Source organism: Eumetopias jubatus, unplaced genomic scaffold (genome assembly GCF_037043125.1).
Source record: "Eumetopias jubatus isolate StellerSeaLion01/CBP00866 unplaced genomic scaffold, mEumJub1_p1.0 scaffold_7, whole genome shotgun sequence".
In the NCBI taxonomy this organism is placed as follows: Eukaryota; Metazoa; Chordata; class Mammalia; order Carnivora; family Otariidae; genus Eumetopias; species Eumetopias jubatus.
Window position 1 is genome coordinate 2,018,211 of NW_028274813.1, and position 16,149 is coordinate 2,034,359.

Below are 16,149 nucleotides of genomic sequence, written 5' to 3' on the forward strand. Positions count from 1 at the left end.
CAACTTAACCAATCATCATGACATGCTTGTCCACCCATCTTCCTCAAAACACTTTCCGATTTGGCTTCTAGGACTTTGCTGGCTGCCACTCTGCAGCTCATTACTGCCCACCTTTCAATACAGAAATGCCTTCCCCATGGGCACCCACTGGGAAGCACGGCCACCCACGGCCCACTGGTCTCCAGGCTACACAGCCAACTGTTCCTGCACATGCAGCAGGTGTCCCCAGCTTACCGCTCCGTGTCTCCCATGGCCCACATCAGACCCCCCAGCACACCTCTCCAGAACTGGCCACTCCTTCTGTCCCTGCCACCAAATCCCACTGCAAACCACACTAGTCGTACCCTGCTCACTGAGCACCCCCACTCCCCTCTGCCCCACTGTAGTCTGTCCCTGAATGAGCTGTAGGCAACGTCTCCCCTTCACCCCTACTCTCAAAACTCTCTCTCACCAGCAAAACCCGAAGTCTTCACATGAAGGCCTTGAATGACCTGGTACCCCACCCCTTAACCTCCCTGACCTCTCCCTCCAACCACTTCCTTCCTGCTCACCTGGGGCAGCTCCCCAGCCTCCCTGCTGTTCCCTGCACTCACTTTACAGATTTTGCACACTCTGCTGCTCCTACAAACACTCTTCCCCATGCCTCCACCCCTTCCCCGGCCACTCCATCAGCTGCCCTTCCCCACTACTCCCTGCCCCCTCCACTTCTTCCTCTTATACACACCATCATTTCACATACTACACATCTCTATTTGTCTGCCGTTCAATTACCCACCACCCTGAAGGTATGTGATAACAAAGACTTTTGCCTGTTTACTATTCCTGCGGCACCTAGAATCATCCCTGGCACAGAGACAAGACACTGTCGTTCCCCAAGTTTACGTGTTTATCTGTCCAGCCACACTGTCCCCTCGCTTCTCCTCAAACCTGTTCCCTAAGCCCGAACCACGTCTTCCCATGGCTCATTCCTCATTCAAGTCTTGTTCAAATACCACTTCTTTAGCGAGGTGTTCCCATACCACCCTGTCTAAAAGATCGTTTTTCCCAATAACTGTAACCCTCTGTCTGATGTACTTCCCTACACAGCACTGAACTCTCCCTGAAACGATACCTATTTTTGCCTGCTAATTGTCTGTCTCTCCCACCAGAACACAGAACACAGCCACCATGAGACAGGGCTTTGGTTTATTCATCACTGTTCCCCCAGCATCGAGAACAGTGCCTGGCACGTGTGAGGCTTCAAAATAAGAATTAATGAACTTAGAAAGCAAAGTAATCAAGGACATATACAGAGAATACCAAATTATGATTAGCTTCCCTCCGAGTTGACATGGTACCCCACTAAGCTATCCTGAGTGACAGAGATCAGCCAAGCTCCTGCCCACACCCCCTCCCTCCAGCCACAGAACTCCACCTGTGACAGCCCCAGGCCCTCCTGTCCACAAGGGCCTCAGAATGCCCCCAAAGGAGGAAGGAGAGGTGAACTACAAGTACAGAGAAACTGTTTGAGCCTACTTTTCTAAATCCTCTCTTCCAAACAGTGGAAGAGATGGGGAGGAGGAGAAAGACGAATTCCTGGGGACAGACAGGCCTACAGATACTGCCGTGGACGGTGTAGGGAAAACAGAGAGGCGTCTTACCATACTTGACATCTGGAACCGTGACGGAGCTCTCTGCGATGTTGGTGGACAGGATAATCTAGCAAACATCAAAAATAAAGCATCTGACATTCTTACTGTTTAAAAAAAAAAACAAAAACTCAAACTCAAAAATTATTTAAAAGCTTTTTAATGTAAATACTGGACTCAAATTTTAAAATTAATGGTTTTCCTATTTTCTACAAGATACAAGGGTCCCGGAGGAGGGTGGGGGAACTTGGCGCAGGGTGGGCTTCCCAGCTCTGCCCTACACCAGGGTGGGGCGTTGGGCCAGTTACTTACCTCATGGTTCTCATACACACCATGCACATAATAATGATGATGCCCGCCCCAACAGGGTTGTTCTGAAGATCACAGGAGTCAACAAGGGTAAAGTGCTTAGAACTGTTGCTGGCACGAACCGAGTGTTCAATAAATAGTACCTATTTCCTTGCACTGCTCGCACCCAGGCACTGCACCAGGCACCATGCCGCTACCGTAATGTTAGTCCAGACACACACTCCTGCAACTCACCTTCCTAACCGTCTGCATTCAAACAATAAAAGTCTCAGAGAAGTGATTTGCTCAAGGCCACACAATGACAGGTGGCAGGCACCCACGCCATCTCTCTGTCCAGGTCCACGTGCCTGGTCTTAACTGCTACTCCTCCTCCTAGCGTCATCCCTCACAAACAAAGCCCGGCAACACAGCAGGTGCTTTACAACAAAAGGCAAGAAGCCAGGCAAAGATATAGCCATCCCAGACCTCAGACATGGGACTTCAGGGGTGCTGGGACTACCCCGAGGCAAAAAAAGCACAACCAAGCTAACACAGATGGTGACTACACTGGGACACCATGCGAGGTCCCGGCTACCCTAGAGTCCGAACACCTGCACTGGAAGCAAGGGGGCTGAACCGTGCAAGCAACGTTCCTGGCTATCTCAGGCAGCTCTGGAAGGGTTGTGCTAAGACACTCCCACAGTCCACACATGACCCGAGAGTAAAGAAATCCTCTTTAAACAGGACTGAGAATGTGGGCTCTGAACAAAGTCGCCAGAGCAGTGCTGCAGATGCCAGAACAGTCCCACAGTTTGAGAAATACCAACAAGTAAAAGACATCAAAATCCACTAGCAACAATGCCCAGAAGCTGAGGAAATTTAAAAATGTTAGCAACCGACTTACAAAATAAAAGACAAAATTAAACAACATACCTGGCTCATCAGGCAATTATTTGCTCAGGGAGTAAACACTAGCTAAGAATACAGGATACAAGTAAGCTGAAATGTTAGCATTCTCCGCTGGTAGAGTCTCTAAGAAAAATGTACCTGAAGTGGCTGCAACTTGCCTCCCAGGTTCCTACCTTTCTGTACCCAGGAACTGGACTTAAAAACACATTATTCTGTTCTTCTAGAGTCACACTTGAATGTAGTGGATAAACCTGTAACCTAGGGAACAGATTAATGAAATAAAATGTCCATAAAGAGTAGATGTATGTGAGAACACACACAAAAGACTAACAGTTCACAGAGATGATCAGAATTATTTAAGGCAGAAACAATACAATAGTATATCAGTAAAAACAAAGCTGCATCATCTGAAACACACCTTTTGTGAACCATGTTTGTGAGAAGTTCGTGCATATAGTTTATTTCACCCAGACCTGGGGAAGAAAAAGAAGTAGAGGGGGGGGGAAAAAGATGTATTTATTACTAAAACAAACAAACAACAATAACAAAAAAAAACCCACTTTAAATTAAAATGACATCCTTTTCAATAAAGGCCCTACCAATTCATTTTATTTGTGTTTGTTATCCTCTTCGCCCAATTACATCACAATTACAAACAAAAATGTACAATGACACTGACCACTAGTAACTCAAAAATATGGGGAAAAACCCACATTCTTCCAGTGTTTTCCTTTTAACAACAGCGACTGCCTGCAGTGTGGCCATGTGAACAATTTTACATTTTTATTTCCCACCGACTCTTCCAAATTTCCTACACTGAACATCCAACATTTCACAACCAAAAAAAAAAAAAAGTTTTTAAAAAGTCTTGGTCACAGAGATATGCTAAATTATTTTCATTAGGTTTAAAAAATGTCTACTGATAAATAAAACTTTCATGTGCTTTTCCGTCACCCTGAAGTATCAACCCTATAATGGATTGAACTGTGTCCCCCAAAGAGATGTTCAAGTCCTAACCCCAGTACCTGAGAACATGATTTTATTTGCAAACAGTATCACTGCAGACATAATGAGCTAAGGTGAGATCATACTGGAGTAGACAAGCCCTTACTCCAATACGAATGATGTTCCCTTCAGGGGAAGGGAGAGGGACAGACAGAGGGGCATGCGCGCCAGGTTAACAAGGGGGGCAGAGAGAGGAGGGACGCCAAGAATGGATGGAAGGTGGCCGCCAGAAGCTGGCAGAGGCAAGGGAGGACTCTACCCAGAGCCCCAGAGGGAGCAGGGCCCTACCAACACCTTGATTTTGGACTCCTGGTCTCCAGAACAGTGAGAGAATAAATCTCTGGTTTGAAGACTTACAGTTTAGCCCCTTAGCACAGCAGCCCTACAAAACTAGCACAGAACCATTCCCAAAAGATCAATAAATGAAATAAACATGTATCAAACCTGCATTCACATAAACACAGAACAGAAAGACAACAAAATAAACTGTAAAATATCATTTGTTACTATTTTCTGCAGACAATGTTTAGCACTTAAAAGGTACTCACCTCGCTTTTAGGTATTCTTAAACTCATACCACTGTGGCTCTGCCCTGGTCATACATTTTCTTAATATGCTGTTATGTGGACAGCAGTCTTTGACAAATATTTATTGGGGTAAATACAACTCCACCCCACTGTCAGCTAATGGCATTTCCTGGGTACAAAACTAATCCATAGGAGCCTAAGCAAAACATGATCAAAGTTGTACACTCAAATGCTACACCCCAAAATTAAGTATAAGTTACTTTTATTCAGGCTTTTTGTTCTCCAAATCTACCAGCACAAACATTCATACGCTCTCTATGTTACCTTCCGACAACCAAAAAATATATTATTGCCCTAAGATTTCACTAAACGATACCACTTGATTAAAAAAAAATCAAAAACATTATTTTGAAAAAGTACAACTTAACATAAATTAATCTTTTCAGATATCTGAAGGGCCAATTTTCCCAAATATTAAGAAAGGGACACCAGGCCCCTCCCGAGGACCCTTGCAGGGTCACAGGAACAACACTGTCACCGAGAGAGATTTAAAGTGTATGCTGGTGGCCATTACCTCACATTTATAACCATCTACATGAAAGAGCAAATTTAACAAAGCCAATTATTTTATTGAAAATTTTGAAGGGGGTAAGACTGCCTTCAAAAAATTAAAGTCTTGTGATCAATCGCTTTAGCAATACTCAGGTTACAGTAAGAGATCAAACTGCAAATCATACTTGTTCAGGTTCTCAGGGTCTAAAAAAGACTAAACTGACGCAGCAAGTACAATTTTTCGCAACATGGGCTAGACACAAACACAGCCTCCATCCAGGTCACAGGTATGATGCTCACCTGGCAGAAACACCAACACGCTGCTCCGCTCCAGCACAAACTGGGCACCCGACCAGGTCTTGCTCCTGTTGGTGCACAAATGGGAGTCCAGGTGAGTGCGGCCGTTGCTGTTCCAGAACCCTCAAGGTCCAGGCTTCCGATTGCGAAAATCTCTTACAGACCGTCCACTATAATGTTCCTTTTTGTACATAAGGAAACAAAGAGGCCCCAGGACATGGCCCCACAACCACTAAGGGGCCCCAAGCACCTCGACTCCCACTGTTGTCTCCTATAAAAACTCATTACCTGCCAAACTTTCCCTTGAAATTTAGCTATTGTAATCCAGAATCTCAAAATGCAAAACTTTAAAAATAACTACGAGTAAACCAAACTCAAACCACCAGCTTGCTTCCCCATTCCCATCAAAATATTTCCTTTGCGTGAAATCAGAACTTTCATTCTCTGCACCCTGTGAGCTCTCCTCATGCTGGCGGGTAAGGCGGTAACAAGACAGGTTAAGGTCCCTGCTCTTTGGAGCTCACATTCTAGCTGGTGAGACAGACAAGAGACAGGCAAGCAAATCAGGTGCCTCGGGTTGAGCAACAAGAGGGCTGGCAGGAACAGACAGGGGCCCGGAGCCTCTGTGTTGCAGTGCCCAGCTCACCCCCACAACTTTTCTCCTCCTCTGCAGTTACTGTTCCCAGACACAGCCTGGATTGTTGCTGCTTGGCTCCTCCAAGAAATGATAAAGACTGGAGTGAAAACTAATAAAATAGAGAAAGTAAACAAAGGAGAAAAATCAACAAAAGCCAAACTGGGTCTTAGAAAAAAAAAAAAATCAATGAAATGGACAAATCTTTACCTAGTTTAAACAAGAGGAAAAGAGAGAAGATTCAAAATACTAGACAGAATCAGAAATGAGAGGACATTACTACTCACTTTACAGAAATAAGAAAGATTATAGAGGAGTAATATGGACAATTTTACACCCATGAAGTAGAGAGTTGACATGAAATGGACAGATTCCTAAAAAGACACAAACTACTGAAACTGACGCAAGAAAAAAAAAAACAATCTGAATAGACCTACAACAAAGAAAAGAGATGGGACTGATCATTTCAAAACTACCCATGAAGAAAGCCCAGAGCTGAATTCTACCAAACATTCAAAGAATTGATACAAATTCTTCACAATTGATACAAATTCTTCACAAACTTCCAAAAAAATGAAACATTTCCCAACTTAATTTATGAGGTCAGTATTACTCTGACACCAAAACCAGAGACATCACAAGAAAACCACAGACCAAGATCTCTTACAAATATGAATGCAGAAATCCTCAACAAAATATTAGCAAACCAAATCCAACTAGCAACACATGGAAAGAATTACAGACCATGACCAAGTGGGACTTACCCGAGGAATGCAAAGTTGGGGGGACGGGTCAGCCTGGTGATGGTGTTAAAGAGCGCACGTCCTGTGTGGAGCACTGGGTGTTAGACGCAAACAATGAATCATGGAACACTACATCAAAAACTAATGAGGTAATGTATGGTGATTAACATAATAATAAAAAAATGGTAAAAAAAAAAAAAACATTCAGCATCACTAGTCATTAGGGAACTGTAAATCGAAACCACCTTGCACTATACCACCTCATATGCACTAGGAAGGCTACAAGCGAAGCTCAGGTGTCAAGCAGCAGCGGCAAGGGTGTGCAGAAGTCAGGACCCTCCTGAGGTGCTGGCAGCAATGCAGAATGATGCAGATGCTCTGGAAAACAGTCTGGCACTTCCTCAAATGGTCACACAGAGTGACTGTAGGACTCAGCCATTCCACTCTTAGGTATATACACAAGAAGAATGTCCACACAAGTACTTGCACATAAACTTTCACGGCAACATGATTCACAAAAGCCAAAAAGAAAAAGAGAACCTAAATCACTACCACTACACAAGTGGATAAACAAGATGTGGTATATCCATACAATCGAGTACTATTCATCCATAAAAAGGAATAAAATACTGACATATGCTACAACATGGATGAACTTTGAAAACTTACAGTAAATAAAAGAAGTCAGTCACCAAAGATCAGATTCCATTCATATGAAGGTCAAGAATAGGGAAATCTACAGAGACAGGAAGTTGACTAGTTGGTTACTTAGAGCTGGGGGTGAAGGGGAAGGATGAGGGAAGACAGCAAAAGGGTCATGGTCTCTTTTTGAGATGATGAAAATGTTCTAAAACAGACTATAAGAAGGGGTGCCTGGGTGGCTCAGTCAGTTGAGCGTCCAACTCTTGGTTTCAATTCAGGTCACGATCCTGCAGTCTTGAGATCTAACCCCACGTCAGGCTCTGTGCTCAGCAGAGTCTGCTTCAGATTCTCTCTCCCTCTGCCCCTTTCCCCTGCTTGAGCGCTCTCAAATAAATTAAAATCTTTTTTAAAAAAGAATGAAAATAAAGGGATGGCAAAGGTTTTAGAGACAAAGATAAAAAGAAAGTAGGGGTTTCAATCTTGAAACATGACAAAGTAGAATTCAGACCCACAGCATTAATAAGCAAGACAAAGAAGGGGACAATATAATGCTGAAGGTCATAATTCACAACACTCTGACAGTAACCAAACAAAATGGAGCAGCCAAAATCCAGAACGCCGGCAAAACCAAATGCCAGTGCAGATATGCAGCAACAGGGCCTCTCGTTCATTCACTGTGGGGAATGTGAAATGGTGCAGCCACAGGGGAAGACATTTAAGTGTTTGTTTTTTTTAAGATTTTATTTATTTATTTATTTATTTGAGAGATTGAGAGAGAGTGCCAATAAGCAAGGGGAGGGGCAAAGGGAGAGGGAGAAACAGGCTTCCTGCTGAGCAGGGAGCCCAACTCAGGCTCGATCCCAGGACCCCAGGATCATGACCTGAGCTGAAGGCAGATGCTTAACCAACTGAGCCACCGAGGCACCCCAATTAGGTGATCTCTTACAAAACTAAACATACTTGCGTTGCATGATCAAGCAATCATGCTCCATTTACCCAAAGGAGTTGAAAACACATGTCCACACAAAACCTGCACACAGATATTTACAATAGCTTTATTCAAATTGCCCAAACTTAGAAGCAACCAAGATGTCCTTGAGTAGGTAAATGGAGAAATAAACTGCGGTCCATCCAGATGAAAGAATGCTGTTTGGCGCTAAGAAGAAATGAGCCATCAAGCCATGAAAAAACATGGAGGAAACTTACATGCATATTACTAAGGGGGAAAAGCCCATCTGAAAAGACTGCGTATGTATGATTCCCAACTCCATGAAACCCTGAAAAAGGCAGAACTATGGAGACATTAAGAAGGCTGACATGGGTTACAGGGGGTGGGGAGCAGGGACGAACAGGCAGAGCACAGAGGATCTGAGGGCAGTAAAACTATTCTGCATGGTATTATAATGGTGGATATGCGCTGTCATAAGCTTGTCAAAACCCGTAAAACATACAACGCCAACAGTAAAGTAAAGTATACAACCCTAAAGTAAACTATGGCCTGTGGGTCATAATGATGTGTCATTTAAAACAAAGGTAGGACTCCAGTGCAAGATGGGGACATTGTACACGTGTCAGGGAACGGGTATATGGGAATTCTGTGCTTTTCTCAATATTGCTGTGAACCTAAAACTGCTGCTCTAAAAAATAAAGTCTCTTTTAAAGGAAAAAAATCCATGAGTCCACTGTGATATTAAAAGAAAGAGAGAGAGAAGAAGCAGGGTAATAAAAGGGAAATTCTTCTTTATAGAATAATCCCAGGCAGTAAAAACAAATGATTACATTAGACCACCACCCATGTGGTAGGATCGTCAGTGAACGCTCACTCTACTGGATGAAAGGTTGTCAGGCAGCTTCAGAAACACCAATGTTCCCACTCCATGAGCCCGCCGAACCTGAAGCAAGATCAGCAAAGAGTAACCCCCACCTACTTGCAGAAGTCACACCATAGTTCTCCAAGAGTAAGAGCCTGGGTGAAAGTCAGCCGGAGCCAAAAGGCAGATATTCCTACAAGGAGGGGTGAGACCAAAAGGTGACTTCTCACTGCAATAAGAGAAGCCAGACTCTGGGAAAACATCATCAAAATACAGAAGGAAAAATAAAAATGGTTGTATTTAATGTATGCAAATTACATCTCACTAAAGTTATTTAAATGAAAAAATCAGAAAAAGCAGAAATAAAGAGAGAAAGAACCACCTACATTTTACACCTAACAAAACTATTTCAAGAATGAGTGAAAGGGGCACGTGGGTGGCACAGTTGGTTAACCGTCTGCATTCGCTCAGGTCATGATCCTGGGGTCCCAGGATCGAGTCCCACATCTGCTTCTCCCTCTGACCCTCTCCCCTCTTATGCTCTCTCTCTCTCATTCTCTCTCTCAAATAAATAAAATCTTTTAAAAAAAATGAGACTCAAATAAAGACATTTTTGGCAAAATAAAAACTAAGAACATTTACCAACAGACTCTTAAAAAAACTTTAGGAAGATATACTTTAGGAAGAATGAAAATGATCTAAGGAAAGTCTAAGATGTAAGACAGAATAATGAGTAAATAAAATGATATATGTTGGGTAAATCAAAACACACGGACAACATAAACATAACAGACACCGGTGGGAGCTCGGAAACACAGCCACAATACCCACAAGTGCAGCAGCTGGAGGGGCGAGGGGCCGGCGACCAGCTTACAGCGACCCACTGTCAGGCCAAGCTCCAGGGGAACGGAAGAGCTCGAGTGACCTCACACTTTACAGGTGTTTATACTCAGCAACTAGCAGCACAAGGAGAGAGGCAAGAGCATGCGTGTCAGGCCTGTAAGACCAGCAGCTACCCACACTCACGCTCCGGCTGTCGTGAGCAGGGGGACTCTACGTCCTCGGCGTCCATCGTTATGACAGATAAACTCTATTTAGGAACTGTAGTAAAATGAGCGCAGAAAGGTTCAGAAAGCAGTGCATTTGTTAAATTACAGATCTAACCACCACTTATAACCTCAAGTTGTTCCTAAGGAAAAACAGGTTCCAGGTTTCAAGGGTCCACCTAAACATAGGAGTGGAAGACTAGATGACAAAGGAGCCTGCTGTGAGTCAGGAGCATACCTTCTGAACAAACACAAACAAAGGCAAAGAAAGGCTCCCAACAGCTCCTCCTAGCCTGGTCCCTTCCATTTTGCCTCAGACTAGGAGTGGCAGAACTCAGCACATCTGGAAACCACTCTCTCTTCAGGCTGTGATTTCTGGTTTTTAAAACTGTCAGCCTTAAAACTGTACTTGGTTTTTACTACTTTAAAGTGGAAATTTTCAGTAAAAAAAAAAAATTGCAATGTACTAACATTGTTTTAAAATATATACAGTGACCACTGGAAAAAGTATCTACAGTTATATCTTAACATTATAAAAACACTAAAAAGTGTCTAAATGAATACCACATTTTTAAAAATCATACTTCAAGCACACTGCCAGGCAGTGTTTCTTACCCTCTCTCTTCCATGTCCAAGTTATCGAACATCTGGATCAGGGAGACGGCAACTTCATATATGTCCTTAGTAATCACCGGCTCCTCCAGGACACGATGGGGGAGCTAGACACAGTAAGAGAAAAAGCTGGTATATCCGAACACAACAAGGGGGTTCTGGGGCTGGAAGGGCGACTCTCTTTAGTGTATCCTGGTAACAAATACCCCCAACAGAAAGACTATCATCTTCAGCCAAGATGTGAACACTTGCTGAGTGTCAAGCTCTACTCAAGGCTCCCAATATCCATGGGATGTCCTAGTACACATCCCTGACCCCATCACTGGAGCAAGGATGGAGTCAGGAGCCAAACATACAGAAGGGAAATGTCCATCTGGAAATCTAGTTTGTAGGCAGAATTAAGTTGTTCCAAACGTGTATGGAACCCAGAGGAGTTTCTGATCCCAGCACCAGCAGTCTGCCCCTCTGCCAAGCGTCTACCTCAACAAGCCCTGGTATGTCAACACCATCATAATCACGAGGACCAGGAACAGCTAATATCCCATGTACATCTGCCAACTTACAGTATGAATATAACCGTGTCATCTATCTGCCAAGGTTTGGGAGGTCACTAGACTACGTTTTTTTTTTTTTTTTTATTTAAGTTCAATTAATTAACATACTGTATTACTGGTTTCAGAGGTAGAATTTAGTGATTCATCAGTCTTATATAACACCCAGTGCTCATTACATCACATGCCCTCCTTAATGCCCATCACCCAGTTACCCCATCCCCCCCCACCTCCCCTCCAGCGACCCTCAGTTTGTTTCCTGTGATTGAGAGTCTCTTATGGTGGGGCGCCTGGGTGGCTGTCCTTAAGCGTCTGCCTTCAGCTCAGATGGTGATACCAGGGTCCTGGGAATGAGCCCCGCACTGGGCTCCCTGCTCTGAGGGAAGCCTGCTTCTCCCTCTCCCACTCCCCCATTTGTGTTCCCTCTCTCGCTGTGTCTGTCAAAATAAAATAAAATAAAATCTTAAAAAAAAAAAGTCTCTTATGGGGGCGCCCAGGTGGCTCAGTCGGTTGAGCGTCTGCCTTCGGCTAGGGTCATGATCCCAGGGTCCTGGGATCAAGCCTCATGTCGGGCTCCTTGCTCAATAAGGAGCCTGCTTCTCCCTCTCCCTCTGCTGCTCCCCCTGCTTGTGCTCTCTCTGTCAAATAAGTAAATAAAATCTTTAAAAAGAAAGAGAGTCTCTTACGGCTTGTCTCCCTCTCTGACTGCACCTTATTTTATTTTTCCCTCACTTCCCCTATGATCCTGTTTTGTTTCTTAAATTCCGCATATCAGTGAAATCATAATTCTCTTTCTCTTATTTCGCTCAGCACAATACCCTCTAGTTCCACCCACGTTCACGTAAATAGTAAGTATTCATCCTTTCTGATGGCTGAGTAGTATTCCATTGTATCTATATACCAAATCGTTATCCATTCAGCTGTTGATGGACATCTCAGCTCTTTCCATATTGTGTATTAAAACAAACCCCAACTGAGCACACCTAATTTAATACTGCCCTCCAGGCAGGTCTGCAGAATGCTGGGGGTCAACCACAGCAGCAAACCCTGGATGGAGCAGCCATCACCTGTCTGAGCTGACAGCTTCATGAGGCCAAAGCCACCGCTACATAAGACTCTCGCTACATCTTAAAAAAAAAAAAAGGGGGAGGGAGCTCCTGGGTGGCTCAGTCATTAAGCGTCTGCCTTCGGCTCAGGTCATGATCCCAGGGTCCTGGGATCGAGCCCCACATCGGGCTCCCTGCTCTGAGGGAAGCCTGCTTCTCCCTCTCCCACTCCCCCTGCTTGTGTTCCCTCTCTCACTGTGTTTCTCTCTGTCAAATAAATAAAATCTTTAAAAAATAAATAAATAAAGACTCTCTCTACAATATCCAGCACAACAGATACAACATAATTTGCACAAAATCTATTTCATAGCCATATTGGGTTTTCTTGCACCAAGAGTAAGAAGGCTTTTTTTTTGTTTATTTAATCATTTTACTTACCAAGTACTATGTTCATGGCATTGTATTTGACTTTGTGGAGGACACAGCAGAAGTCTACAGGTGGTAAGAACTTAGCCACAAATGCAAAATTTTTTTCCAATTTTTAGAATAAATTAAGTCAAAGAGTAATAAACCATTTTTCATTATTATTACAATCCTATTAACGTATGAACAACTGACTTTTACTTAATCAGTAATTGTGAAGAAACATGCCTAATAAATCCATTCCTATTGTTCAACCTTTACCTGAAATCATATTCTACTTTATCCAAATAATAACCATAACACAATTGTATGAAATAGAAATAGAAAAAAAGTATAATTTTCACAAACTCCAATGTGGCATTCAGGTCCATCTAGAACTGTTTTCCTACACACAAACCACAGAAAAGACATGCCATCAATTCAAAAGTACTCACAGAGTTCTAGAAGCCAAGGCCAAAGAATATTGTTTAAACACCATGCTAAGATACTGAACATAGCCATGCTTTCTCCAAGCAGGCTTCACACAGGTAACAAAGGAAATATAAGTAAGTCGGTCATGGACCTACCGAACCACTGTTGAACTTGTCCCCCTCCACGTGCAAGAGTCAGAGGCAATCAAGAGACAAGGCCTCTGCTTTCCTGGATGGCACAGTGTGGTCAGAGCACAGAGGCAGATTCTGTCAGACGAAAAGCTTGGACAAAAACAACACAGGGGGACAGGGACAGAAATGTGGAGGGAAGCACTTTATTCACACTGGTGGAAGTGGGGACACCTGTTCCTGCACTGGTGGAGGACCCTGTCAACAGGAAGAGGCAGAAGCTCCAGTGTTTCTGCCCCACGCGGAGGCCAGGGCCCCACACATCTGCCACCACACCACAAGCCGGCCTTGCCCAGGCCAGTCGGCTAAGCCCAGGAGGAGAGCAAGAGGTGTGCAAGAATGGACGCTGCAAATGGTGGAAAACCAATGGCCAAGGCAGCTGGGCACCCAGAGGGAGCAAGAAGGGAATTTCCACCTGCCTCACACCATCCTCACCATCCCTTTACATGGTCACTGCACACCTGCAAATGGGAGGCCCCAAAAGCCCTGCTGCAGGGCAGAGGGTTGGAGGGGTACAGGGAGCTGCAGGCTGGGCCACACTCGACGTCGGGACTTAGGCTGCAGGTCATGGAGGCTCCCTCCACAGACCCATCAGAGTGCACAGTTACCTTTTATGTACTTTTCTAAGGGTGGGGTGGGTCTGTTTAAAAAAACAAACAACAAACAGGGGCGCCTGGGTGGCTCAGATGGTTAAGTGTCTGCCTTCGGCTCAGGTCATGATCCCAAGGTCCTGGGATCAAGCCCTGAATCGGGCTCCCTGCTCAGCAGGAAGCCTGCTTCTCCCTCTCCCACTCCCCCTGCTTGTGTTCCCACACTCGCTGTCTCTGTCAGATAATAAAATCTTTAAAAAAAATTAAATTAAAAAAACAAACAGTTGAAAATAATGAAAAGGACTCTTCAAAGGTTGTTGAAAGGTCAAGTCAGAGTTGACAACAGAAGGACCAGAAGGGCAACACTGGCCCCAAGGGTAGGATGACTTTCAAGAAAATCAAAGTGGTCAACAGTGTTGAACATTACAGAGAGGTCAAGGTTAAGCTCAGGGCTGCGGGCTCTTGACTTAAAGGAGGTCCCTAGTGATTCTGGCAAATGCCATCTCAGAGCAGGGGCACTGGGGGCCAGACCACAATGAACGTGAGGCAGAGAAAACACTGGGTGCTTTGACAAAGTTTGGCCAAAGCTGTGAGAAACATGGGACCTAACAAGGGAGGTTTTTAAGTTGAAAGAGACTCGGTTCTGCTTAAATGAGGACAAGATGATTACTGCTTTGTAACAGAGCTTGAAGTCGGATTGTGATGCCACCCTTTGGTTTCCTTTTTCAGCATTACTTTGGCTATTCAGGATCTTTCTGGTTCCATACAAATTTTAAGATTGTTTGCTCTAGCTCTGAGAAAAAAGTTGATGGTATTTTGATAGGGGTTGCACTAAATGTATAGATTGCTTTGGGTAGCACAGACATTTTCACAATATTTTTTCCTCCAATCCATGAGCATAGAACGCTTTTCCATTTATTTGTGTCTTCCTCAATTTCTTTCATGAGTGTTGTATAGTTTTCTGAGTACAGATCCTTTGCCTCTTTGGTTAGGTTTATTCCCAACTATCTTATGGTTTTTGGTGCAATTGTAAATGGGATCGACTCCTTAATTTCTTTCTTCTGCCTCATTATTAGTGTATATAAATGCTTCTGATTTCTGTGCATTGATTTTATACCCTGCCACTTTGCTGAATTCCTGTATGAGTTCTAGCAATTTTGGGGTGGAGTATTTTGGGTCTTTCACATAGAGTATCATGTCATCTGCAAAGAGTGAAAGTTTGACTTCTTTGCCTATTTAGATGCCTTTTATTTCCTTTTGTTGTCTGATTGCTGGGGCTAGGACTTCTAGTACTATGTTGAACAAACAGTGGTGAGAGTGGGCATCCCTGGTGTGTTCCTGACCTTTGGGGGATAGCTCTCAGTTTTTCGCCACTGAGAATGATATTCACTGTGGGCTTTTCAAATATGACTTTTATGATATTGAGGTATGTACCCTCTATCCCTACACTGTGAAGAATTTTAATCAAGAAAGGGTGCTGTACTTTGTCAAATGCTTTTTCTGCATCTATTGAGAGGATCATATGGTTCTTGTCCTTTCTTTTATTTACATAGTGTATCACACTGATTTGCAGATGTTGAACCACCCTTGCAGTCCACGAATAAATCCTACTTGGTCGTGCTGAATAATCCTTTTAATGTACTGTTGGATCCCGCTGGCTAGTATCTTGGTGGGAATTTTTGCATCCATATTCATCAGGGATATTGCTCTGTAATTCTTTCTAGTGGGGTCTTTGTCTGGTCTTGGGATCAAGGTAACGCTGGCCTCATAGAAAGAGTTTGGAAGTTTTCCTTCCATTTCTACTTTTTGAAACTGCTTCAGAAAAATTCTTCTTTAAATGTTTGGTAGAATTTCCCTGATGGCTAATGATGATGAACATTTTTTCATGTGTCTGTTAGCCATTTGTATGTCTTCTTTGGAGAAGTGTCTGTTCATGTCTTCTGCCCATTTTCTGACTTGTTTTTTGGGGGTGTTGAGTTTGAGAAGTTCTTTATAGATCTTGGATATGAGCCCTTTGTCTGTAGTGTCATTTGCAAATATCTTCTCCCATTCCATGGGTTGCCTCTTTGTTTTGTTGACTGTTTCCTTTGCTGTGCAAAAGCTTTTTATCTTGATGAAGTCCCACAAGTTCATTTTCTCTTTTGTTCCCTTGCCTTTGGAGACGTGTCTTGAAAGAAGCTGCTGTGGCCTATGTCAAAGAGGTTACTGCCTATGTTCTCCTCTAGGATTCTGATGGATTCCTGTCT

General features: G+C 43.6%; 1 protein-coding gene across 1 annotated transcript in view; it reads right to left on the reverse strand.

Annotated features, from left to right (window-relative positions):
* The window catches only part of TDRD9 (tudor domain containing 9), a 113,725-nt gene that overhangs the window by 49,798 nt on the left and 47,778 nt on the right, over positions 1-16,149 (reverse strand). The window contains 5 exon segments of the mRNA XM_028100421.2: positions 1,641-1,698; positions 2,999-3,083; positions 3,244-3,298; positions 5,210-5,274; positions 10,698-10,801. Coding sequence (XP_027956222.1) covers positions 1,641-1,698; positions 2,999-3,083; positions 3,244-3,298; positions 5,210-5,274; positions 10,698-10,801 — 367 coding nt within the window.